Below are 23,811 nucleotides of genomic sequence, written 5' to 3' on the forward strand. Positions count from 1 at the left end.
CTCAATTCCCGGAATAAAGAAAGGTGAAATTTTAATTTTTGCTGTTTAAATATTGTTCCTTTTTGTGTGAATTTCGATTCCCAATTGTGAGTTTTAGGGTTTTTTCTGATTGGTGTCTTCTGTCTCTTTTGATGATTCTGTAGTTGTTTTCCCCAGTTTCAATTTTTTTTTTTTTGTATATTTGATTGGGGGTTAGGGTAAATTTGTCGATTGTTGGTTGCACCTGTTTCAGAATTTCACCTTTTGTTTTTATTTTATTTTAATTAGGGTATGTTCTTGTTTTATTTTTTTAAGCAGAACTACAATTGGGATTTTTCACCTCTTTTATTTTCAATTAGGGTTTTGGTTTTTATTTTAAAATTTTTGTTTTGCTTAATGCATGTATTAATTAATATGTGCCCGCAGTCACGTTGCTACAACCATGGAAAACTACGAATTTCATGTGCATTGTATGTGCAATGTTGGTGAGGGGAATAAAGGGAAAAGCTTAATAATAAGACAACAATTGTCAAGTTGAACCCTTTTATATAAGGAGGTCATTTTCCTATGGTTTTGCTTTACCAATGATGCCGCCAAAATTAAAGTTTTAATTTTTAGGTGTTAAGAAGTAATTTAGTTACCCTGGTTATGTTATCGGATGTGGCAAGTTTTGTAATTTTATATAAGAGGTCATTTTTGTTGGATGTGGTAAAGTTTGTATGTCTAGAAGTGCGATTTGTGCATAGTCCGAGATACTAAGTGTTACACGATTCATGATATTGAATTTCCATGCATGGTAACTTAGTGATATACGTTGTGTAGTCAAGCGCATGCATGACATAGTTGTTTTCATTCTCCATTCTTGTTGTGATTCTTATTGTGTGAACATCGATCTAGTTGTTATGGTTTTCCTGATTCTTCTCTTCTCTGCCGTATATTTTAATCATGTTTTTGGAGTTCTATTTTGGTTTCTAATTTTTTTTGCCTAATTCACGTGTTAATTAAACATATTCCTGCAAACAAGTTGCTTCAAGTATGGAGTATCATGAATTTCATTTGCATGTTTTATCTGATTATCCATTCATAGTTATAAGTAATGACACAACAACATGAGTAGTTGAATCCTTTTTTTCTTTTGTTATGTAATTATTTATTCATTAAGTTAGAAGTTCAACCTCTTCACATCTTGGTGTTTGCAATATATGTTGATCTTTAGTATTGTTTTGTATTCTAATTCTTAAGTAACTGGCTTGAATTTTTGTTGGTGTTAGTTGTGGCATTGTTGGGAAGAATATGTCCCATTACGCTGGTTATGTGGAGGATGAATACGAAATGGAAGATGTAGATGATGATATGGATGATGAGTTTCGCAGGTAGAGAAATGGGCGGCTCAGATTCTGATGTTGATGAATATGACTACTCGGTTTGTGATATACTTGCATGTCTTACTAGATTTGTCAAATATTCACAACTTTAAGAAACTAGTCATGTCTAACACTATTTTACGTTATGACTTTTATACGATCAAGTTAATTCAAAGTTTGTATGAGCATTTCACTTTTCATGTTCAGTGTGGTTAGTTCTGTATGTAGCTGGGACTAATATATGGATCTCATGCAGAATAGTAAAGTAGCTGATACAACTGCTGCTCAAGCAAGAAAAGGAAAAGACATCCAAGGTATTCCTTGGGATAGACTTAGCATTACTAGAGAGAAATACCGACAGACTAGGTTAGAACAATACAAGAATTATGAGAATATCCCTAATTCCGGAGAAGGATCAGGGAAGGTAAATTACTACCAGTTTTTCCACCTTTTTTTTTGTTTGTTATCAAAATACTTGATCGCTACTGCAGTGTCAATTTCAACTGGGAAGAGTAACATGATGATTATTTCTTCTTCTTTATAAACAGGATTGCAAAGATACAAAGAAAGGATCTGTATATTATCAGTTCAGACGAAATGCTAGATCAGTGAAATCAACCATTCTTCATTTTCAGGTATGCTGGGTGCAAGCTGCCTATTCCTTCTTGGCTATTTTCTGCATACATGAATCTTTAGATGAAATTTTCTCACTCAGATATCATAGAATTGATAGGACTTATATTTTCTGGCATAACTTGTAACCAGGGTGCAATGCCCCTAACAGTTTGACAGACACTGAAACATATTGTAGTCCTTTGATGACTGATATGTTTTATCTTTGCTTGGTAGTGCAGTTGCGTAACTTGGTCTGGGCTACTTCCAAGCATGATGTCTACCTGATGTCACATTTTTCTGTCATTCATTGGTCTTCATTAAGTTGCACAAAGTCTGAGGTTCTCAATGTTTCTGGACATGTGGCACCATCTGAGGTAACTGTTTTTAGATCACTTTTGTTCGATAACCAAGTCTTTTTTGGAAACTGATCTTTCTATTATTCCCATTTAGAAACATCCTGGAAGTCTCTTGGAGGGATTTACGCAGACTCAAGTTAGTACTCTTGCTGTAAAAGATAAGTTGCTAGTTGCTGGAGGATTCCAGGGTGAACTTATTTGCAAGGTGAGTTGCAAATAATTGAATTAACCAAGCAAGCAAATAAATTAATGAGCATTTATTGCACAGTTGCATACCTCTCATGGCGTCAACATGTCTTGGTCAGCACTTATCAGTTGACCTTGTACTTGGTACACCTGCACCATAAAGGTCGTTATTTATTCTTTGTTTTAGCTCTATGGGTGCTACTCCATTCCAGATGGATCTTCTGGATGACTCTTAACCTTGAATCTTCTGCTATCAGTGTCCAATTTAGGATTGACAAAACCTTTGATACTTGACTACATTCTGTCTGTCATTCGGCTGTCTCCACAAGATCCCTTTTAGTTTTTTTTTCCCCCTTTGAAGAACTAATAAAGAGAAACACTCAATGCTGACAGATTTATCTTATCTTTGACTGCTTTGCAGCATCTTGATCGGCCTGGAATCAGCTTTTGTTCAAGGACAACATATGACGAAAATGCCATAACAAATGCTGTTGAGATTTATGACAGTCCCAGGTACTTTTTTATTATTTATTTATTTTCCTCCATGAGATTGGGACTTGTCGTTTCCAAATTCCAATCATGAACCCAACTGATATAGTCCCCTTGAATTTTGCAGCGGGGCAGTTCATTTTACAGCCTCTAATAATGACTGTGGAGTTAGAGATTTTGACATGGAGAAATTTCAGCTTACTAAACATTTCCGTTACCCTTGGCCTGTGAATGTGAGTCTCCTGCAGCTTTTCTGGAAATGATTGGATGTTTAATCTCATTGCATTTGCTGGCATTTCTTTCATGTAGGGCTGGTTTTTTGGTCCTGCAAGTGATATATGATAGTGTTTGGGCAGCCATTTTAAAACTGCAAATTTGCAAACTACCTCATTTCATCCAATGCTGATTTTACATTGGGTCATTTTTACTTGTGCTCGCTTAATGCTTCCTTTAGTCAGTTTTACTTAACTTTGATGCACCTCTATGCGTTGTTGGCAGCATACTTCTCTGAGTCCTGATGGTAAACTTCTTGTGATCGTTGGAGACAATCCGGAAGGGATGTTGGTAAACTCTCAAACTGGAAAGGTATATATATCTTAGACTTTCTCGTGATTTTTATTTGTCCTGAGCTAGGAAAGGAAAGTGTGCTGATTTGTATGAGTTCCTTTTGCAGACGGTGATGTCTTTAAGTGGGCACTTGGATTTCTCCTTTGCATCAGCATGGCATCCTGATGGTATGACCTTTGCTACTGGGAACCAGGACAAAACCTGCCGGATTTGGGATGTTCGAAACCTTTCCAAGTCGGTTGCTGTTTTGAAGGGGAACCTTGGAGCTATTCGGTCAATCCGGTATACTTCTGATGGTCAGTATATGATGATGGCAGAGCCCGCAGACTTTGTGCATGTCTATGATGTGAAAAGTGGGTACGAAAAAGAACAGGAAATTGATTTCTTTGGTGAGATATCTGGCATATCATTCAGTCCGGACACGGAGTCTCTTTTCATTGGAGTGTGGGATCGTACATACGGTAGTCTTCTTGAGTATGGCCGAAGCCGGAACTACTCTTACCTTGATTCTCTTATTTGACCAACTTCAATAAGCAAGCTGCGAATAAGGGTGTTGGCGTTGTTCATTCCTCAGTGCGATTGGTAACATATTTCGTGCAGTGGGAAGAGGCTATAGGTGTAAATGTGGTATTATGTGCAATTGTAGCTTTGTTGTTGGGTGTCGCGTCTTTTTTCCCCATAAAAAGTGTGTAAAAGGGAGGGATGTACAGAAGGCCAAGGCAATGGTGGTCGAAACAAATGGGAAGAAGGACTGGTGTGTCTTGGGGCGAAAGACATTGGCTGTTTTGCGTTTTAGAAATTTTCATCTCAATGTGGGACTTGTAATGTGAGAAAGAATCTACCAATCATCTTGTTGGTTTCTTGGATCGCAAGTGTTGAGTCTGATATAATTAAAAGTTCCTGTCTGCTCTGTAGCTTCTGGTGTGGATCTTCAGTCAGGCTCTGAGATGTGTGGATGTTTGCATGGTTTGCTACCCCACTCTTAGGGCATGGGTTTTTATTTTTTGCTTCACTTGGGAAGTAAATCCTGGAATAATTTAACTAAACAAATTTATCATGCAATTTTTTTCCCCCCTTCTTGATAGAGTATTTGATGACATTGGTAAGATTGCAAGGTGGTGCTATCTATGATCATCTTTTTATTTTTCACCAATTTTAATTTTTGATCTTCGGATCGAATGAATGAAAAAATGTCAAATAACAGAAATTAACCGTGTGTGGAAGGTAAATAGAGGTGTGTGCATAGAACCATCCAAAATGTAAAATGGGACTATTGACACGACGATGATAAGTTGTGGATAACATTGGTAGATAATATATTAATTGAAAATTTGTTTGTTGACATTACGTCAATAAGCCGTTAATGACAATGGTAGATAATACGTTGATAGCAAAATGACCAATGTGTTATCAGTAAATTATCGATATTATTGATATATGAAGTGATTTATACGCACTTATTCTTCTTATTCATTTGTGGTATTAGATTGATTAAATCAAACTAGGATTAAGAGAAACAAGATTTACAAGCTGGCACACCACAGAATTTCAGAGGTACCCAAAGGATTTGGATCCTCTCTGAGCAAAGGGTTTGAATCCTGCTAACCAAGGAACACGGACCATTAGATCAAAATTCAACGGTTACAATTATTATAACTTTTAGAGGGTTTCTATGGTTGCAGCCGTTAGATTTTGATCCAACGGTCTGTGTTCCATGGTTAGCAGGATTCGGATCCTCTACTCAGGAGAGGATCCATCCGTACCGAAAAATCTCTAATCCAAAAGGAACCAATAAAAGAATGCCAACTCACCATCCAAAATCTTTCCCTCCCACTTACCCATCCTCACAACCTCCACAGAACCAGTAGAGATATATCACCCCTTCCCCCACTACCATACAAATCTCATCTCCTCCACAAAACTAACCTCCGCTTTTCATCAAACTTCCACAGCCCAACACCCTCCTCGTCCACAACCAAACAAATGGCAGCCACCTCCTCCGCCTTGTTCTCAGCCCCATCCATCTCCTCCACCGCCGCAAGGCACCACCAGGCCCTCTCACCAACCCAAATCTCCTTCCAAGGCCTCAGACCCCTCACCAAGTCCTCCCCTCCCACCAAACTGGGTTTGATTGCACCCAGCACCAGGAGAAGGTCATGCGTTGTGAAAGCTGAGCTGAACCCATCGCTGGTCATCAGCCTGAGCACCGGTCTCTCTCTCTTCCTTGGGAGGTTTGTGTTCTTCAACTTCCAGAGAGAGAATGTGGCCAAGCAAGGGTTGCCGGAGCAGAACGGGGTGACACACTTCGAGGCTGGGGACACTAGGGCTAAGGAGTATGTGAGCCTCCTCAAGTCCAATGACCCTGTAGGGTTCAACATTGTGGATGTTTTGGCTTGGGGTTCTATTGGTCACATTGTGGCTTACTATATCTTGGCTACCTCTAGCAATGGCTATGATCCCAAGTTCTTTGACTGAAAGTTTTAATATTTTGAATTTAAATTTGAGTTCAATCCATATCTTCTTGTTGTGACTTCTCTATCCTGTTTGTAATTTGTATAGCTTATTAAATGGATCACTAGTTTGGGAGGTTCTTTTGCTTTTCTTTGTTTTGTTATTTTTGATAGAGTTTCTTCACAGTAACAGCACCGCAGCCAGGACCGGATCGATTCTGAGTTTGATTGTATGTGTTTTGTTGGAATTTGGAATTTACTACTTGCTCATGTTCTCAAGGGCATCCAAATCCATCAAGCAATGCTGAACTTGGAACATTTCTTTTCTATCGATAAAACGATGTCTTAAACTGCTCTAATTTATGATAAATAAGGTTTTAACTTGAGTGAAAAGAAGCGAACACTTGACTAACTGGCAGAGGGGGTGTTGGGAGTGTGCAAAAGGTGTAGTGGCCGAGGCCTTGAATTTCTAAAGGATCCCCAAATTTTTTATCCTTCTCCTATATATTACATATGAGTATAAATTTCTAATAAAAAAAATCAAGTTTTTAACTAAAAAGAAAAATCATCATAATATGATTTATCTATAGACAATTGATTAAGTAGAGCTTATACTTAATATATTAATATTTTACTTTTCTCTAGCAATAAAAAACTTGTGTATTACTTTCTTCCACTTTTCTTAAGCAATGAAAAACTATTTGTGTATTACTTTCTTCAACAAACAAACAGAAACGTATTTCCATCTCTCTTGCAGTTATGCTCCATTTTTCATAGATGACCCTAAATTATGATTTCATGACAATTAGAGATTATTCAATTAGTAAGAGTGGGATGCTGATTTCAATTAAGTTTGAATATTGATTGTTGGACTTTGAATGAATATATTGTCCAAATTTTTTTTTTTTTTTTTAAATAAGGAGGACCTTTTTATTAGATTCACACAAGGCCCCTAAAATGTCAAAGACGGCCCTACTAACTGGACCAACTCACATGTGTTTAAGCCAACATAAGCATAGTTTCTTAACTCAAATTAAAAGTTAGACAATACATAGTACAATTTATATTACTTTGTGGCTTTGTACAACTTTCATATAAACAAAAATACCCTTACAGTTTTGATACAAAAGACCCTTACAGTTAAGTTTTAAACATTCCTTTAATTACCGTCGATTAATTAGATTGTAAAAGAGGTAGCACTATTTATATGAAGTAAAATAGTAAAAAATTTGTAATTGAAGTTTTGAAGAAAAATCCTTATTATTTCACACAACGGTTATTCACTTATCTCATACGTTCTTTATCTGACACTCTTACTCAAACAACAATTGTAAAGAGTTTTATTAGATTTAATCATCATAATTGTAGATGATATTTTACCACAGTGATAGAAAGCAATTATGTCGACGTAACCTGGTGCACATTTGATCCTCACTAATCTTCATTCGCCTAACAACTAACAATTTAACCCTCTAACACTACCATTTGTAAAGAAAATTATCGTACTCGAAATATGTGTGGTCTAAAAATCACACTCTATTAACAAGTATACCAATATTTTCCAGTACACAAGTCACCTCACCATCTTGCTTTCCCTTTGCCCTTGGAACTATCTCTTCTTCCTATTTTTATTTTAATTTACAACCCACCAAAAAGGAGTAAAAAAGGGTCTAATATTGACAGATAATCTTATTATTTTGGCCAATAAAAGTGAATACCTATCTCGGCTTTGCATTCCCAAATATGTGTGCTATCAAACCCATCAGCCCATCCCCATACTCCACCAACTCATAGAATTTCTCAACGCTCATGGCGACTCGTAGCTCAATTAGTTAATAATATATTTTCTTACATATGAGCTATTGAATTCAAACTTCCCTATCCATAGGCTTATTTAAAGAAAAATAATTGTCTTGCCCCTTATTCAAGTTCGAATTTCCTTACCATAATTTTATATTAATTTAAACTGTTATTTTTATCATAAAACCAAAAAACAAGTTTTAATTTTTAATTGTTGGGAAAGTTTTCTAGGTTCTAGAGAAAAATTTCTTCCATACTATGAGCATTAGATGACTTGAATTAGTTTAAATTATTACTTTTATTATGGCCCCGTGAATTCAAGTCATACAATACATCGAAATATTTAATACTACGTAGCATTGGAGTTGAATCCGATATAGAGAGAGCATATCCAATATCTTATACAATCATATAATTTGGCTGATATAAAAAGGTCGCAAAAATACAATCTTTACCTAGTCTCTTAAATTCTTAATCCATCCATCAATCTTTACCCTCTCTTATTTTCTCTGACTGAACATGTCTGAGGTCCCAACACCAAAAATTACAGAAAAGGAGAAGACTTCTTCTTCTTCCTCTGCAGCCATTTCAGCTCACCAACAACAACTCCTCTCTCTCTCCGCCAATGGGTCCTCTGTCTCATCCCCCGCCTCCGCTCCAAGGCTTATCCTTCACCCACAGCAAAGTATGAGGAAGTCGTTCAAAGCTCCGACCTTTTCTGGGAAAAGCTCAAGGAGTTTCACGATTCGTTCAGAACCAAATTCATGTAATTTTGGGTTTTTTACCTTTTGTTACAGCTTTTGATTTTGTATTTTGGGTCGTTTGGTGGATTGGGTTGTGTTTGTTTTGCTGTTTTGGGTCTTGATATATTGGCAGAATTTGAAATTTATATTCTTGTGTTGTGTATTTATATGTATTGTATTTGCATGTTGCTACTTAGTTGACTGGTTTAATCAATTCATGTAATTTGGTTCTGTTCCCTTTTCTTACAACTTAGATTTTGTTTTGTTGGGCTATTTGATGAATTGGGTTGTTTTTGTTTTGCTATTTTGGGTCTTACTATGTTGGAAGAATTGGAAAATTGTATATTTATGTTGTGTTTTTATCTTTACATTGCTTCACTTGATATATTTCCAATGTTTTTGCATGTTGCAAACTTCAGTTGACTGGTTTTAATCAAAACTATGCCGCCTATTCCTCTGTTTGAATTGATTGAATGGCGAATGACTGCAAAAATTGGACTGCAGTGTACACATCGTTTCGGATATTTTTAGCAAAATTAGGATTGTGTTTGGGATTCAAGATGTTTATTTGAACAATATTATCAAATTTCCATCCCCTGTGGTGGCTCTCCTCTACCTGAGTTTGAGTTGGGGATGATGGAAAAATAAGCAATCCAGACATTGAGTCAATGAAAGTTTAGTTTGGAGTACAGAAAAGAAACAAAAAGAAAGTCCATGACCATGTGCTTAATGCTCATTGTGTAGGATTCCTACTGTTGGAGGAAAATCTCTGGATCTACATCTCCTTTTTGTTGAAGTCACATCTCGTGGTGGACTTGACAAGGTTTGTTCAGTTTATTTTTCTTCTTAATGATTGTTTATACATGAGACTCTTGAAGCTGAAATTAAACTTATTGCCTGAAAAATGGATCTTAAACTCAGTTGATCACTATTTAACTAGTTATAATTTTCAAGTGTGCCCGGTATAGGCTACACTCATTGTTTTTTCGGAAACAAGCTATGATGAATGGGGGCTGGGGTCTCGGCTGGGTGTAAACTAGGTTGACTTTAACTACTTGTCTAGTAGTATTCTCAGCTCAGACCAAAGTTGGTTTACAGATTTATGACAGGGTCCAACTTTTTTTCCTGGAGCATTCCAAAGTCCCCTTTTTTTTTTTTTTTTTTTGTGGCTTTTATTTAACTTCAAATCTCTTAAACTGGTTACAGGTGATTAGAGATCGCAAATGGAAGGAAGTGATTGTGGCCTTCAATTTCCCAACAACAATTACCAGTGCTTCGTTTGTCTTACGGAAGTACTACTTGTCTTTGCTGTATCACTTTGAGCAGGCCTATTATCTCCACAAAGAAGTTTTTAGCATCCCAGTGCCTGGTAATTGAAGACATGGATCCGTGTTGGTTCTGTGTGTTATTTCATTGATTTCGTCGATTAGAAAGATATATAGTTTTCTTAGTTTCTTTTTTGCCAGAACCTGTAAACAAGGACCTTTTCAATGGGTCAGCCACCGTGGAGGAAGGTGTGAGTAGAAACCAGTTTCCAAGTCAGGGTACGTTTAACCTCCATCTCGAACCCACAATGTTATGGTTCTAATAGTAGTTGTGTTCAAACTTTTGACACTAGTTCTAGAAGTAGAATCATATAACTATGTGTATATTTTCTCCTTGGTGTCTACATTAAACTGTGAGTTTCCAGAAAACCTTTTATTTACAATCGATAGAATGGACCTCCAATTGACAGTTCTCAGAAGAAATCGTATGAAATAGTTCGGTAACTTCTTAAAGTTGGATGACTTGCTATGAGAATTTAGTTTTGTCTTTCTAATTCGGTACCATCATTTCCTAGATCCTCTGACCTTATTTATAGCATCTGGTTATTTGATCTGTAAGGCGATGAATTAATTGCGATATGGATCTGTTTTCTCTATCTTATGTACAGAAAGTGCAGAAGTGCAGCTTGGCTCTTCAATCATGGGAACCATTGATGGGAAATTTGATAGTGGATATCTGGTTACTGTCAACTTGGGTTCTGACGAACTGAAAGGTGTCTTGTATCATGCTCCTACAGCTACATATGTTTCTCAGAGTTTTTCGGACATGCCTACTCGACGGAACCGAAAGAGATCCAGGTTGGCATTACGCGATCCCTCTCGGCCCAAGTCAAACAGGAGCGGTTACAATTTCTTCTTCGCCGAGCATTATGCTAGATTAAAGCCTTTGTACTATGGGCAAGAGAGAGCCATCAGCAAGAAAATTGGGTACCTATGGAACAATCTCACAGAGGCTGAGAAACAGGTATAGTGAATTGGTGACTCAATTTTATTTCCGGTTAGTCCTTTTTTGCTCATAACGTCCCAAGATAATGTCACTCTTATATGTGTGTTCTGGATGATTTTGTGACGTGCATAGGTAGTATCGATCTAAGGTTCGAGGAGAAGCTTCACATGCGTTGATTTTTACTATTTCCGTTTCCTTTCGTCTTGATTCTATACATTTCTAACTTGCGGTATGTTGGAAATCTTTGTGAAATCTTCATCATAACACACCATTTCTTCCGTGCAGGTTTATCAGGATAAAGGGACGAAAGACAAGGAGAGATACAGGACCGAAATGCTGGAATATAAATCTTCCTACAATCATCCACAGCAATAGCCTCCTTGTTCGTTACATAGGCAACTTGTTTCGTAGGCATCATTTTCCTCTGTTGTATGCCTTGTTGTAGTAGTAGGCTAGTAGTAGTCGTCGTTGTTGCCGGCATTTAACCTCCTTTTCGGTTTTCATTTTGCTTTGCTATGGTTACCCCTCAGCGTGCCCCATCCGCGGAAAAGAATCGCGGAAGGGGTGAAAGGGGGCAGCTGTGTAAAATGTGTTGAATTTGCCTTCTTTTCGGATTAGTAGGATTTTACTGCAGTAACAATTTTTGATATTTCTTGGTATTCCAATGTTACAATAGTAATTCCCGGAACCGCAGTCTAAAATTTATGACAATCTGATTGAATAAATCACATAGAAAGCACAGGTGATATTAAATAGTTGTATGGAAGGAGAGATTGTTTAGTACGTCGAGAACACGGTTTGGTATACCGTATCATAATACAAGTGGTAGGATATTTGAAAATTATACAATGTTTACAACACAAGATGTACGCAGATCACTACAACCAAACGCTGCTATTTTCATTGTTACTGAAGGCCATCATAAACTTGGTTGGCATGCATACACACTTGCTTTTTCCACTTTGCATAGTAAGTCTAGTATAAATTTCAACTCCCCTATAAAAATATTCTGAATGTGAACTGAATTAACTTGAACAGGCACTACAAGAAAACAAGGTGACATCCACGAAGCAAGCGCGGCTGTTGTTACGTAAGATGGAACTCGTTATAGTAATTGAGTAGATTGGTCGTGTAAACACACATAAGATTGATATATTTTTTTTTTTTTTATGATTCTATTTTTCAATCGAAAGTAGACGAACTTGAATGATTTTCTTAATTTTTTTTCTAAAGAGTTGTTCACCACAACTAACACTAAGAGTACATTTAAGAAAGAAATACTCAAATAGCGAATAACGTTATATTTATGCATAATCACGTACACTCAAAAAGAACCTTTCTTGGTTGCTGAACAATTAGCAGGAACTCCTGCTAAATAGCCAATGTGAAGTGAGCATTGGAGCATTAGAGTATTAGAACAATTAGCGAGAACTACTGTCATCACAACAAGTTAGTCCAACTTCGATATCATAATCATCATAAATACTAGCATATGGGTACACATAAAGTATGTGAGAAATTTTTTTATTTTTGTTTTTGAAATAGAAGGAGAGAGGAAGAGAGTGATAGAGAATGTGGGGGTGGGAAGTTTTTATTTATTTAATTTTTTTTTTAATTAGAGATATGTTAGGATTATATGTAGGTGAGGCTTTGATAAAAAAAAAAGAAGCAAAATTTGATTGTGTGAAATTACATTTCTATCCTCATATTTCTTATTCATTTTCTGTTTTAATTAAAGGGTTAAACTAATAATTTCATAGATTTTGATTGACAATGAGTGTTTTATTAATTAGTAGAGATATATCGTTTTAACAATGATGTGAATCGAACTACTAGAGCTCGTAACCTCTAACATTGTACAACTAACGAACTTTCTTTGACACATTTTCTTCGTCAAAGCATTAAGTAAAGAGTTTAAGATCATAAGTTGTGGATGTGACCCAATTCAAAATCCTTGCTCACACTCATAAAATTTAGCTCTTTCTAAACATTTGCCTCCCAAGCTTTCCATAAACATGGAGGCCATTCAAAGGTTTGAAACCGCGTGGAAAAGGAAATAAATTGCAAAATTTGCTCCTGTAATTAATTTCTTGTTTAGAGACTAATGGACTCTGGTCGTGTGTGTGGTGAGTGGTGAATGGTGGTGTGAGGTGTGAAAATTCACATAAGAGAGGATTAAAAGAGATAATTATGACATGCATTAACGTAAAGGATGGAGATAAGCACGGATTTTGAAACTAATTAATCCAAGAGTTCCCGCTTTGCTAGGCTTCTTGCCCTTTCTTATCCTGTTGGGATTTCATTCCAAATAGAAAGAAGAAAAAATCCTAATATGCTGCGGAATATCTTGTGTACCGAGATTTTTAGTCGATATGTTATTGATTAAATATTTAACAATCGATGTTGTAACAAGCAAAAATTTGGTGTATTAAGGCACATCGAAGTATTGTCAAATTTCATAGAAATACAAGGAAAATAAGAAGAAAACAAACCTAATTTTTGGGATGGAGGAATATTACAAAGAAAAGATTTGTATCCTAATTTTTTGTGAAATCCGAGAGAATTCCGGATGATTGGCCTTGGAGTATCTTCGAAGGAAAATCAAAATTAAAATTAAAATTCAAGGAAAAAATAAGAAAAAAGAAATTAGAAGGAGGAAATTCATAAAGCCTTACTCTTTGGGGCAGGTATGGTTAGTGTGGTAAGTGGGGCTCCTAAATAGTCGTAGTGGGATAGAAGAAAGTGGCACGCTTCACACTGAACTGTACTATGTATGGATGGATTCTAATTCCTTGATTGAAGTAGGTTTTATAGTTGAGAAATGCTAAAGGAATTCTCTCCAAACTGAGACTCATCTGTTATCGTACAGTTTAACGTTAATTTTTATGTTAATATTATAAAAATATTGTGTCAGAAGCATGAGATAACATAGAATTTTTGAAGAGTCATAGCGGTAAGAGAATTCATTTAGCATTTCTCTTTTTGGTTTTCAACTTGTGATAATTCTCTCCCTCTTACTCAAAATTTTATGAGAATTTGGAGATTCTGAAAAAAAACGGATTAACAGGCTTTGACAGTCAATTCCCCACTATCCAAAACTCACGCAAACAGCAGTTAAACGCACAATAATAACATTAATTATGAAAAAATAAACTAATTATGTTTATAAAAATAACAATTTGGTGACTTAAAAGACCAAAGACTGCCCAACTGCTGCAGAATTTGGAAAGCTCCCTCTCTCTCTCTCTCTCTCTCTCTCTCTCTCTCTCTCTCTCTAGCTCTTCTGGGTTTGTTCTTGGCTCCTTTCCTTAGCTATTTTCTAATATAATCCTTTTTTTAGCTGCAATCTGATGACATCATTAGCTGGATGCCACAGAGTTTCCTTGTTTTCTTTCCCCTCTTAGCGTTCTTGATTAGGGAGGTCAGGATTTTCAGGACTTATAATTACCCAAAACGAGATTACGATCAAAGTAGCCTAATTTTGCTTCTCAGCTAAGCTACCCTTTTTTCACATATTTATTTACATATATAATTATTTATACATGTATAAATATATATTCTCAATCTCCTAGTAGGGTTCCGCATACTCATATCTGCTGTTTAGGTTCAGCTTCTTTCTTTCCTTGTTTATTCCCCAAGCACCAAAAAAAAGAAAACCTAAAGAGCTTGATCTTTACAACCCTCCCTAGTTGCGGTTTCACACAATCTTTAAATCTCCGAGCTGGGTTTTTTTTTTTTTTTTCCTCACATATGGATATCCAACACAAAGAAACTAGGTTTCCGCCACTAGCTGCCTGCTATCAAGAGCCAACGCCCGCAAAGAAACCGAGCCGGGAAGAGATGGAGAACAACAACGGAGGACTGTTTCCGAAGCTCAAGGTTCCAAAGCCGGAACCTTTAGACCAAAACCCGCAAAACTCCTCCGCTGCTCCACAGCCTCAATTCACCAGATTCTGCGAGGTCTGCGGCAAGGGTTTCAGCTCAGGTAAGGCTCTCGGAGGCCACTTGAGAATACATATTCAAGCTGACAGGGAATTGTTTAATCAGTCTCGCAAGAACATGATTTCATCAAAAGCCAAGATTTCGAAACCTAATAATTCCGATGTTGGAAGCTCGAATGCCGGTGGTGTTGTTGGGATTGGAGGTAATAGCAATAGCATCAGCAATATGAAGCCTGTTTGTTGCGTTTGCGGCAAGAATTTTCCGTCGATGAAGTCACTTTTTGGGCATATGAGGTCGCATCCAGAGAGAGAATGGAGGGGAATTCAGCCGCCTCCGGCCGCCAAAAACAGCTCTTCCTCCACTCTGTCAGATGATGTGCCTGATCAGAGTGATAATAAAGCTCATGATGGTCAGATTGACTCTGATGAGATGTTTTTCGGGTCAAAAAGTTTGGTTCTTGATCTCTCCAAGACTCTGCCTAAATGGTCTCAAACCGCAAGGAGAGGGAGGAAGAGCGGCAGCACTGGACTAGAGTCCAACTCTGACCAGTCCGTCTCCGGTTTGGATTCGAGAAGTCCCAGGACTATTGAAGAAGATGAAGAGCAGATGAAGGAAGCTGTCCATGATCTTTTGTTGCTAGCTCAGGCCAATCCACTGGAAGGAGGAGGAGCTGATGACACCAGGTGTGAGGCCACCAACAGCAATTTCTTGATCACTGCCAATCAGGACGGAGAGGGAGCACTTCCATGCCATGGGTACACTGCAACCGCCACCGTGGGATCCACAAACAAGAGGAAGGGATCACCATTTGAGGTGAAGAGGAGTGAGAAAAAATGGTATGATGAATATGGTGGGGGTTTTGGTCAAGAAAAGTCAACGGTGAAGAATTTCTTGAAGCTTGGATTGATGGAGGAGGAAAATATGGGAAATCATAATAATACGGAGGATGAGTTATCAGACAGTCAGAATTCTGAGAGCATTGCGGTGATGAGGAGGAACAGGAGGAAGATGAAGTTGGTGGACTTGGAAGGAAGGCTGAGGTACAAGTGCAATCTCTGTGTGAAGTGTTTCCCTAGCCACCAAGCTCTGGGAGGACACATGTCAAGCCACAACAAGCTCAAGGGGATCGCGGTGGCCCACCCATCTATGGAGAACCAGTCTGCACCCGCTGACGTGTCGGCCGGTGAAGATAGGGTGCATGATGATGAAGCAGAAAGAGTAGCACTAAATCATCAGCAGCACCACCAGTGTAAAATCTGCAACAAGACCTTCCCAACAGGTCAGGCTTTGGGGGGTCACAAGAGGAGCCACTGGAATGGCCCCCCTGAGCAGCAGCAGCAGCAGCAGGTGGTGGGGGGTCCCCCTGAGCAGCTACAGCAACAGCTGCAAGCTCAGTCCAGTCAGAATATTGCAGGTGTCGGTGGTGCGAGAAGAGTTTTGGACTTTGACCTAAACGAGCTTCCACCAATTGAGGAGGATGACCAGCAAGGTGAGGGTGCAGGTTATCAGTATGGTGGCGCTGCAGCAGCTAGATGTGCACCTTCTTCTTACAATTCAGTTACTAATTAGCCAGCCAGCTGAAGAAGCTGAGGTTTTTTTTCTTCTTCTCTCAGTCTCTGGCTATCTGATAGTTCAGTTAGATTTTGTTTTTTAGTCTTAGAAACCCTACTGCTCTTTCCAGTTTGATCAAAGTGGGGTCCATTGCCATTGTCATTTTGGGTTAATTCTTTTCATGTAAAAGCATGATGATATGGTCCTCTCAAGGATTTTGCTTTAGTGGAAGGAGACTTCCAATTTCCAAATGGTACTATAGCTAGTGTTTTTACTTTGGGGAGGAAGATGATGCAAAGAATCTGCAGGACTTGTGCATATATACAGTGTTTCTTTTTGGTTAAATTAGTTTCCCTACTTTCTCTTTCATTAATTTTCTTGTTAGAGTTAAATTGTTTGGTTCCTTAAGTTTAAGTTTGAAAAGTCTTTTGGTACTCAAATTTCAAATGTAAGTGCTCTTTCCCCATAGTGATATCAAATTTACGGGATTTACATGACATTATTATACGGTTAGATTGTTTATTTAGACTATTACATGACATATATTGCCAAGATTTAAAATAGAAGATCAGGGTAGAAACAAACGGATTTGAAATCTTTCCTTGCATATAATTATTTTAAAAGTATTGAATCTCTCAAACATATTCAATCTAATTTTTTCTAATTTTTATAGAAAATTTACCAGTTTATGTCAAATGCAATTCCTTTCTTAAGTTTCTTATTATGTGTACATGTTTGCAATTGATTATGATTTGTTCATTGGTGATGTGATGCTAATAACATATAACACTATGTAGTGGAGGCCACAAAACAAAGGAGACATTTTTCTGAAAAAAAAAAAAAAAAAAAGGTCTAGAGACTTCTCTCCCCTTAGGAGCTTTTCTCCATCAACCCAATTTGCAAGGATCAAACTTTTTTTTTTTCTGGATGGTGCTATCTAAACTTCTTGGGACAAGAATTGTTTGCCCTTTTACGTTTGGTGTCCTCCCGTACCTTCCTATTTTGTGTGGTCACGGTTAAGCCACGTCAACATTTTATATTATTTTTTTTATAGAGATAATAAGACAAAAATAAATAGTAATATAAAATGTTGACGTGGCTTAATCGTGATCACACAAATAAAAATGCATCAAAAGTGGAAGGGCATAGAATCCCTGTCCAACTTCTTGTGGGGTCCCTTTTGAAAAGGTGTGTACTGAACTACTGATAGAGATGTAGAATTGTTTCCAAATCATCTAATTTAATTGCAATATCATCAAAGGTGTTTAAACATTGGTTATTTTAAGCACACAATTCTTAATTCCTCTCCAGCTTAAGCTTTTACCATCTCTTCTCACTTTGTGACCAGGTTAGCAAAAGAATAAGACAACAGATTAAGTCAAGTGTCTAGATTCAGTTAGGGTGGTGCTATTTACACTTATTTTTACTTCTTAAATACCTTTATCAATTTTTGATCGTTGGGTCAAATGAATTAAAGAAGATTAAAGGTAAAATATTAACAAGAGTACTATGGGAGGAAAAAATTAGTGTGAGAATAACATTATTTAGTTTGCAAAGGTATTGGTATATTAGTTGTGTTGTGCATGAAAGTTTATGGTAACTTTTATTTTTCACATTAGCATTGTATATATTTCCTAAGTTTTATGTCATCACACCCCGAAAATTCTCTCGCCAAACATTCCCGCAAAATACAATGCTACAAATGTTCACTTACTATAAATTTAAATCATTGATTGGACTGACTTTAGTCAAATTTTATCGTCTAGATTCATTGTAAAACATATAAACATTTGTCTCGCAAAAAAATGGTAAATTTCATAGCTAGTTACTTGTGTGTGTGTGTGGTACTCATAATGCATTTGCGTTGAATGATGGATGCTTTGCATTTGGCATAGAAGAAAATAGAAGGGATATGATTCAACCGTTTTCTTGGCAATTTCTCGTGACCTCAAACTTTCTAGACAATCATTTTTTACTTTTATATCCATTGGCACCTTTCTCATGCCATTTTCTTAACTGCCAAACATGCAGTACCCTACCAATGTCCCAAACGCTTTCGTGCCTTTATGGCCTTGGTTCTAGGATACACTCATACACATATGCTTATTTCATTAACTCTGGATTAATTGTTAATTACAAGTTTATCTGTTTAATGCTAAAATTCTGTTTCATGCACATCAGGGGCGAATTAATTTGATGAAGGGCCAGGAGGGGCACGTGTACCCTCTTGGTTTGTTTGCGTTGAAAACAAAAGAGTTTAAGAAAAGTTAAACATCAACATCTCTCTAGTGCAACTTTATCACTCGATTCTGGTTCAAGATCACTAAAAGAAAAACCTATATTTTTTCAGCAAACGACACCATTTTTTAAAGAAGTTCAAGTTAATCATTTTTTCTTAATAATAAAAGACCCATTAATGCTCCATCCTCTCAATATGGTAGAAAGGTAATTGATGCTTAATAGTAGCACTGGATTTGACGCGGCCATGGTCGATACAATGGAGACCAACTACGGAATTTGTGTCCTTCAAAACTTCTAAATCTAATCAAGCATTTTTACCTGTCACATGTGTTATATATCACTGTCACTTTTCTTTCAATTTCAATTTGCCTATGAGCAATAAGAAATTTCTAATATACTTCGGTGTATAAAGTTTTTTACTGTTAAATTTTTAGTCAAAATTTCGATGAACAAAATTTGACGACCATGTGTATCTTGTACAAAAAAGCATACAATTTTCGCTGGTTAGTAAACCTAAGAAAGTCTTTGCCATGACTTTGAATTTCTATGTAGAATCCAGTGAGATGGTCGAGGAATTGTAAATGGTATCTTAGCAGCAACTACCAGTGTCAGTTGGAGAATCGTTAGTTGATGTCGATGGTGGAGCCCAATGATGCAACCAAAAGGAAACCCCACATTTGCCTTTGCCTAGCTTGATTTGCTAATCCTGCGGGGAGCATGGACATTTCTAAGATCCAGAGCTCGATTCTCTTTTCTCGATTAACGCTTGTATTGAAAATAATAGTGAGAATGTTATTACGTATTTTTGGTGGATTCAAAATTGTCATTAATAGTGAGAAGATATAATATTGTCACTATACTCATTTATCTTCTTTTTTTTCTAAAAAATGAGACAACTAGTGTCGAACCACAAGTATCTACATCTTTTGGGCCTCAAGGGGGCTAATTTGAATTGCACCCTGCTCATGAGCACTATCAAGCAGATTCACAGTGTACAAAGTATCAAACCTATAATCTTCCGTTAGGTCTTCCCTTTAGGAAGCTACCATTCGCACTTTTCTTTTAAACCACTTGTCGTGGTTCACTGACCTCTCTTTATCTTGGTGTCTAATTTATTAGTTATAAAAACGACTACAACAGACAAAATTAAATAAGGAAGAGCGAGATGGCTCTGGGTTTCTCCTTCGATTTCAGTCACTTCATATTTTTATGGATTTTACCTATACCAAAACAAAAACCAATGCATCTACAAACAACTGGACCGTTTGATATACGAGCAATTTTCGACGGTAGATCGTTCTACACAGCTATAAAACCACACATGCTTGTGCAAAACACACGAGACCTCTAAGCTACGTGCGAGAAAACCTTAATTACGTCTTAAACATCGTCAAGGTACATCCATTACAAGTGACTCGATGTTCCTTAAGTTTCGACTCATAAAACTATCCGCCAAACCAAATCGAACACGCAAAAATTACAGTCATGGAAAAGTATAGAACGCTATAAGCAATCATTTTGAGATGCTTCTGTTCCTATGAAAACAAAAATTACAACAATGTTACAAAAAAACGAAAACAGAGAGGAAAAAAACAGGTTCTACATGATAAAAGATCAAACTTAACCTTCCAATATTGCCTAAGGAGGTTGAGAATACACAAAAACAAAATGGCGTTGCTACTCTCGGACTCAGGTGGGTACAGCCACCCCTTCATGGGACGACTGCGAGAAAAAAACCAAGATCGCCAAGCCCAGCAATACCAACTGAATAAAAAGACATGAAGTAATCTTACAAAATCTCTTCTGGATGGTGAAGACCTCTCCGGTCTCTAAAATATCTCCGGATAATTTTCCCAACTCCTCCGTTCGTTCCTTTAGCTTTGTGGCTCTAATTTCTACTTCTCCAAGCTTGTTCAGCATCTGTGCTTGTTCTCCAGCTACTGCTTCTTGCTCGTCAAGCAGTGCGATTTGGCCACCTGCAGCAAACTTCAACCTCTGTGTGGAACTTTTAATAGCAATAAACTCGACCTGGGCTTCAATCATTTGCCTAAACACGCTGTCAAGTTCAGTCTCTAGCTCTCGACTTTTTTCCTCCTCTAAACCTACAGTACTACCTGAATCTTCTTTTGCAGACTTGCTAATGTTAATCATATCTTCGAGTTCAGCAACCCTGGACTCCTTCAACTCCAATATAGCTCTTGTCTCATCCAGTTTGCTTTCCAAAAGCTTCACATTTTGTTTCAAACTCAAGACCTGAGATTCCAAGGACTTAGAAGAAGTTTGTCTAATCTTATCAGAATCCAAATGGTCAGATAAGTTAGATTCATTGTTTCCTGGATCACTTGAATAGATATCGGCAGGTATACCACCACTATTAGAATCCGTTGACAAAGTTTCCTTCCCAATCTCCCCAAATTTCTGAACCTCTGCATGTGCACACATGACTCCGTTAATTTAATGTCCTAAAAGAAGCCATAATAATATAGCAGAAATCCCAAAAAAGGAAAACACAACCAAAATTCATATTTCAGACAAAGCAGTCACAAGTAGCTTCAGCAGGAAACAAACCATCGCTAATAAGAAACACAGACAGCAATAAGTTAAGAAAAAACATAAACCGAAACTGCATTGAAAAGTAAAGCATGCTCCATTAATTGTATCAATATGCAGAACCCAAGAAAAGACATATCCTGGAGGTATACCTTACTCAGGTTTTGACTTTTGTTTTTTTACTTTTAGATTTCTATAAAGTATGCAATAACCAAGATGGATGGAACACGAGACAAGAAATAGAACAATACTAGTTTCCTTGGAACTAAGCCTTCGGCATAGAAGAGGAAAGAGAACGTAGGTGCCATTACACCGCCACTTCGGAGAATAAAAAGGATTGCAAAACAATAACTTCAATGATGATATAAATAAGTTAAGTCAACATCTAGGCTTCTCAAAATGCTTATTTGTCAACCAGAAAGATTCACCAAATATAATACGCATGAGGGACATAAGATGAGAGGTATTTCAAAACCCTTTTTACGAAGATCCCCTAAACACGAGGAAGACTGAATAAACTTCCAAGTGTAAAAGTATAACCTTAAAAGAAGATTAACATACGGCTGCCATGGAGACTCTCCCACCCATTGATTACACTGTCTGCAGAATAGTCGAGAGGTCCTTCAGACTACTCTAAAAATGACCAAAAGATTTGCTTGCAGAACTCCTAAATCTATGCCCTCTATACCATTTGGATCCAACAATGGTCGATGTGTAATAATGACGGAGACTTGCACTTTTACGGAAAAAGAAATTGACGTGTTTAGCACAGAACACAGTTTTGCGAGATCAGGTTTTCCAAAATAACTGACAATCAAATGAAGTAGCTGAACAAAAAATTCTAATTAGGCAATGAACAATAGGGTGATTCATCAAATTTATCAAAGCACCAACACGTTGAGAAAAAAGGACTGGAAAGCAGCAATGCAAGACAATAACACTATAACTTTATCTCGTAATTTTCAAATTTGAGCGGTTTTAGGCAGTCTAACCTTTAGCAAGTGCTTCTTGTACAGAATGGAGATTAAGGATAGACTCGACCAGTGGATCTTGATCTGTCAAGGACCTATGATTCTTATTTGTTCCTCCATTAGCCATCCAAGGCAAGTCCGTTGGAAAGTCACCCTGAGAAAAATCTTCAACATCTCCCACATTCTCTTTGCTATAACCAGTTTGAGCTTCTTCACTGTACTGTGGTTCGCTTGCATGAACTTCATCACTGTTTTCTCCATCATGATTCATTGACCTTCCACTTTGCTTCCCGTTACTAGTCAAAATCGGACTCTGCATAAAGAAAAAGTTGGAGCTTCTTGAGTCAGATTCCATGCTTGAATAAGAGTTTTCCTTCTCGATTGTGCCCCTGTCTCCTCTATGCTTCTTGCTACTTTCAACTCGTGTGTTTCCCTGTTGAGCCCTTTGAGCTGAATTACTCACACTCTTCCCGCTAGTACTCTTCATCTTGCTCTTATCCCGAGCATGCCCAAATGCTGCAGGCAGCTCAAACTTGGGCTTTGGAACACTGGCAGCAGTCGAAGACTTGCTCCTCCGATCCTCACTGTTCTCAGAATCTGCACCAGCAGCAAATGCAGTACCAAAAGCAAATCTAGAGTCCGAACTTGAACCAGGAATGGCAAAGACATCGACAACTCCCACATTTCTTAACATATTCACGGATCCAACAGAACCTTCACTAGTATTATGCCTGATCTCAATGGGTGAATTCTTCGGCTTAACTGGGCTTCCATTACCGGACAAACCCCGCTTCAAAACTTTACTAGAATCATCAACTGCATTGTCATTATCACCCTTGGTAAAATTTCTCTTAATTCTTCTCCACTTCCTTAAGCCGCGCCCTTTGATGGTTGGAGGTGACCCCCCACCGGGAGATTTGGCTACTAGCGGACTCGAATTCACTACCTGTTCAGTGCCACCATCATTATCTTTACTCTCTCCTACATTTCCAATCTCATTACCACATGACCCATTGTTCCTAATCGAACTACTACTGTCGCCATCGCCATCGCCATCGCCATCGCCATCGCCATCAGCAGCAGCAGCAGCAGAATTGGAAATTGTTCGTGGGTTTACTACAACATCTTCCACCGATTCATTTTCCAAATCCATAACATAGAAAAAGTTAGGTTCTTCCCTCACCCCTTCAATCAGATCAAGAACAACAACTACGCTTCCAGCCCATGACCCAAAATCTAGCAAATACAAAAAATTGAAATTAAATTTCGATCATGAATCTAAACATACTTAAATAAACGAAGAACTAAACAGATTCAGACAATCAAATTGTTAAGCAATTAAATTCCGTGTAACTGAAATTCAGAAAATTACTAATACGAAACGACGAATTCTAAATTTGGGATTTTGGGGAATTGGGAAACTTACCGTTAGAATTAACTGCCTGAAGAAGCCTAGAAGAAGATGCAGGTGGACGATAAATTCGAAGGGCATTGAAAACCCTAAAATGTGATCGGATTTGCGATTTTAAAGCGATGAAAACTTAGTTAGGAAAATTTAATTAGGAAAATTAATTCGGCTAATTATTAATTAACGGGACAAAAATGATAAAGGGAGGAATAAATAATGGCCATATGCACGAGGTGTGGGCCCACCCGCACCGCACACCGTTCGTCACCGCTGGCCATCTGATCTGTTAGTCTGACAGGGTGGGCTCTCTGTTGCTCTTGTTGGTAAT

At 37.5% G+C, this 23,811-nt stretch overlaps 5 protein-coding genes across 5 annotated transcripts; 4 read left to right on the top strand and 1 right to left on the bottom strand.

Annotated features, from left to right (window-relative positions):
* The first annotated feature begins 1,250 nt into the window (after window positions 1-1,250).
* On the top strand, window positions 1,251-4,470 carry LOC103938412 (uncharacterized WD repeat-containing protein C2A9.03). The gene is given in 10 exon segments (XM_009348413.3): window positions 1,251-1,350; window positions 1,352-1,402; window positions 1,600-1,767; window positions 1,892-1,978; window positions 2,198-2,332; window positions 2,409-2,519; window positions 2,922-3,013; window positions 3,117-3,222; window positions 3,488-3,574; window positions 3,663-4,470. Coding segments are annotated over 10 exon segments (1,329 nt in total). The 5' UTR covers window positions 1,251-1,272; the 3' UTR covers window positions 4,077-4,470.
* Window positions 4,471-5,477: 1,007 nt separating this feature from the next.
* On the top strand, window positions 5,478-6,147 carry LOC103938417 (photosystem I reaction center subunit V, chloroplastic-like). The gene has a single exon (XM_009348416.3). It carries the CDS (start codon window positions 5,540-5,542, stop codon window positions 6,029-6,031), a length of 492 nt encoding a protein of 163 aa, XP_009346691.1. The 5' UTR covers window positions 5,478-5,539; the 3' UTR covers window positions 6,032-6,147.
* Window positions 6,148-8,247: 2,100 nt separating this feature from the next.
* LOC103938418 (high mobility group B protein 10) lies at window positions 8,248-11,479 on the top strand. Its single transcript, XM_009348417.3, is given in 7 exon segments — window positions 8,248-8,464; window positions 8,467-8,572; window positions 9,294-9,372; window positions 9,756-9,918; window positions 10,016-10,093; window positions 10,483-10,838; window positions 11,106-11,479. Coding segments are annotated over 7 exon segments (1,011 nt in total). The 5' UTR covers window positions 8,248-8,325; the 3' UTR covers window positions 11,196-11,479.
* A 2,600-nt stretch (window positions 11,480-14,079) lies between these two features.
* LOC103938424 (hypermethylated in cancer 2 protein) lies at window positions 14,080-16,658 on the top strand. Its single transcript, XM_048570115.1, has one exon. It carries the CDS (start codon window positions 14,571-14,573, stop codon window positions 16,329-16,331), a length of 1,761 nt encoding a protein of 586 aa, XP_048426072.1. The 5' UTR covers window positions 14,080-14,570; the 3' UTR covers window positions 16,332-16,658.
* Window positions 16,659-20,048: 3,390 nt separating this feature from the next.
* Window positions 20,049-23,680, bottom strand: LOC103938419 (WPP domain-interacting protein 2). Its single transcript, XM_009348419.3, has 3 exons — window positions 23,502-23,680; window positions 22,097-23,311; window positions 20,049-20,980 (listed from the first exon to the last, which is right to left on the bottom strand). Exons 2-3 carry the CDS (start codon window positions 23,226-23,228, stop codon window positions 20,244-20,246), a joined length of 1,869 nt encoding a protein of 622 aa, XP_009346694.2. The 5' UTR covers window positions 23,229-23,311; window positions 23,502-23,680; the 3' UTR covers window positions 20,049-20,243.
* Window positions 23,681-23,811: the final 131 nt, after the last annotated feature.

The sequence above is a fragment of a genome, unplaced genomic scaffold (assembly GCF_019419815.1).
Source record: "Pyrus x bretschneideri cultivar Hongxiangsu unplaced genomic scaffold, Pyrus_bretschneideri_v1 Contig51, whole genome shotgun sequence".
Lineage (NCBI taxonomy): Eukaryota > Viridiplantae > Streptophyta > Magnoliopsida > Rosales > Rosaceae > Pyrus > Pyrus x bretschneideri.

Bases quoted from the DNA above. Each gene is read 5' to 3' on its own strand.
- LOC103938417 (XM_009348416.3), top strand. From the start codon at position 5,540: ATGGCAGCCACCTCCTCCGCCTTGTTCTCAGCCCCATCCATCTCCTCC.
- LOC103938424 (XM_048570115.1), top strand. From the start codon at position 14,571: ATGGATATCCAACACAAAGAAACTAGGTTTCCGCCACTAGCTGCCTGC.
- LOC103938419 (XM_009348419.3), bottom strand. From the start codon at position 23,228: ATGGATTTGGAAAATGAATCGGTGGAAGATGTTGTAGTAAACCCACGA. The intron at 20,981-22,096 runs GTTAGACTGCCT...GTGCACATGCAG, and splicing joins ACAAGAAGCACTTGCTAAAG to AGGTTCAGAAATTTGGGGAG.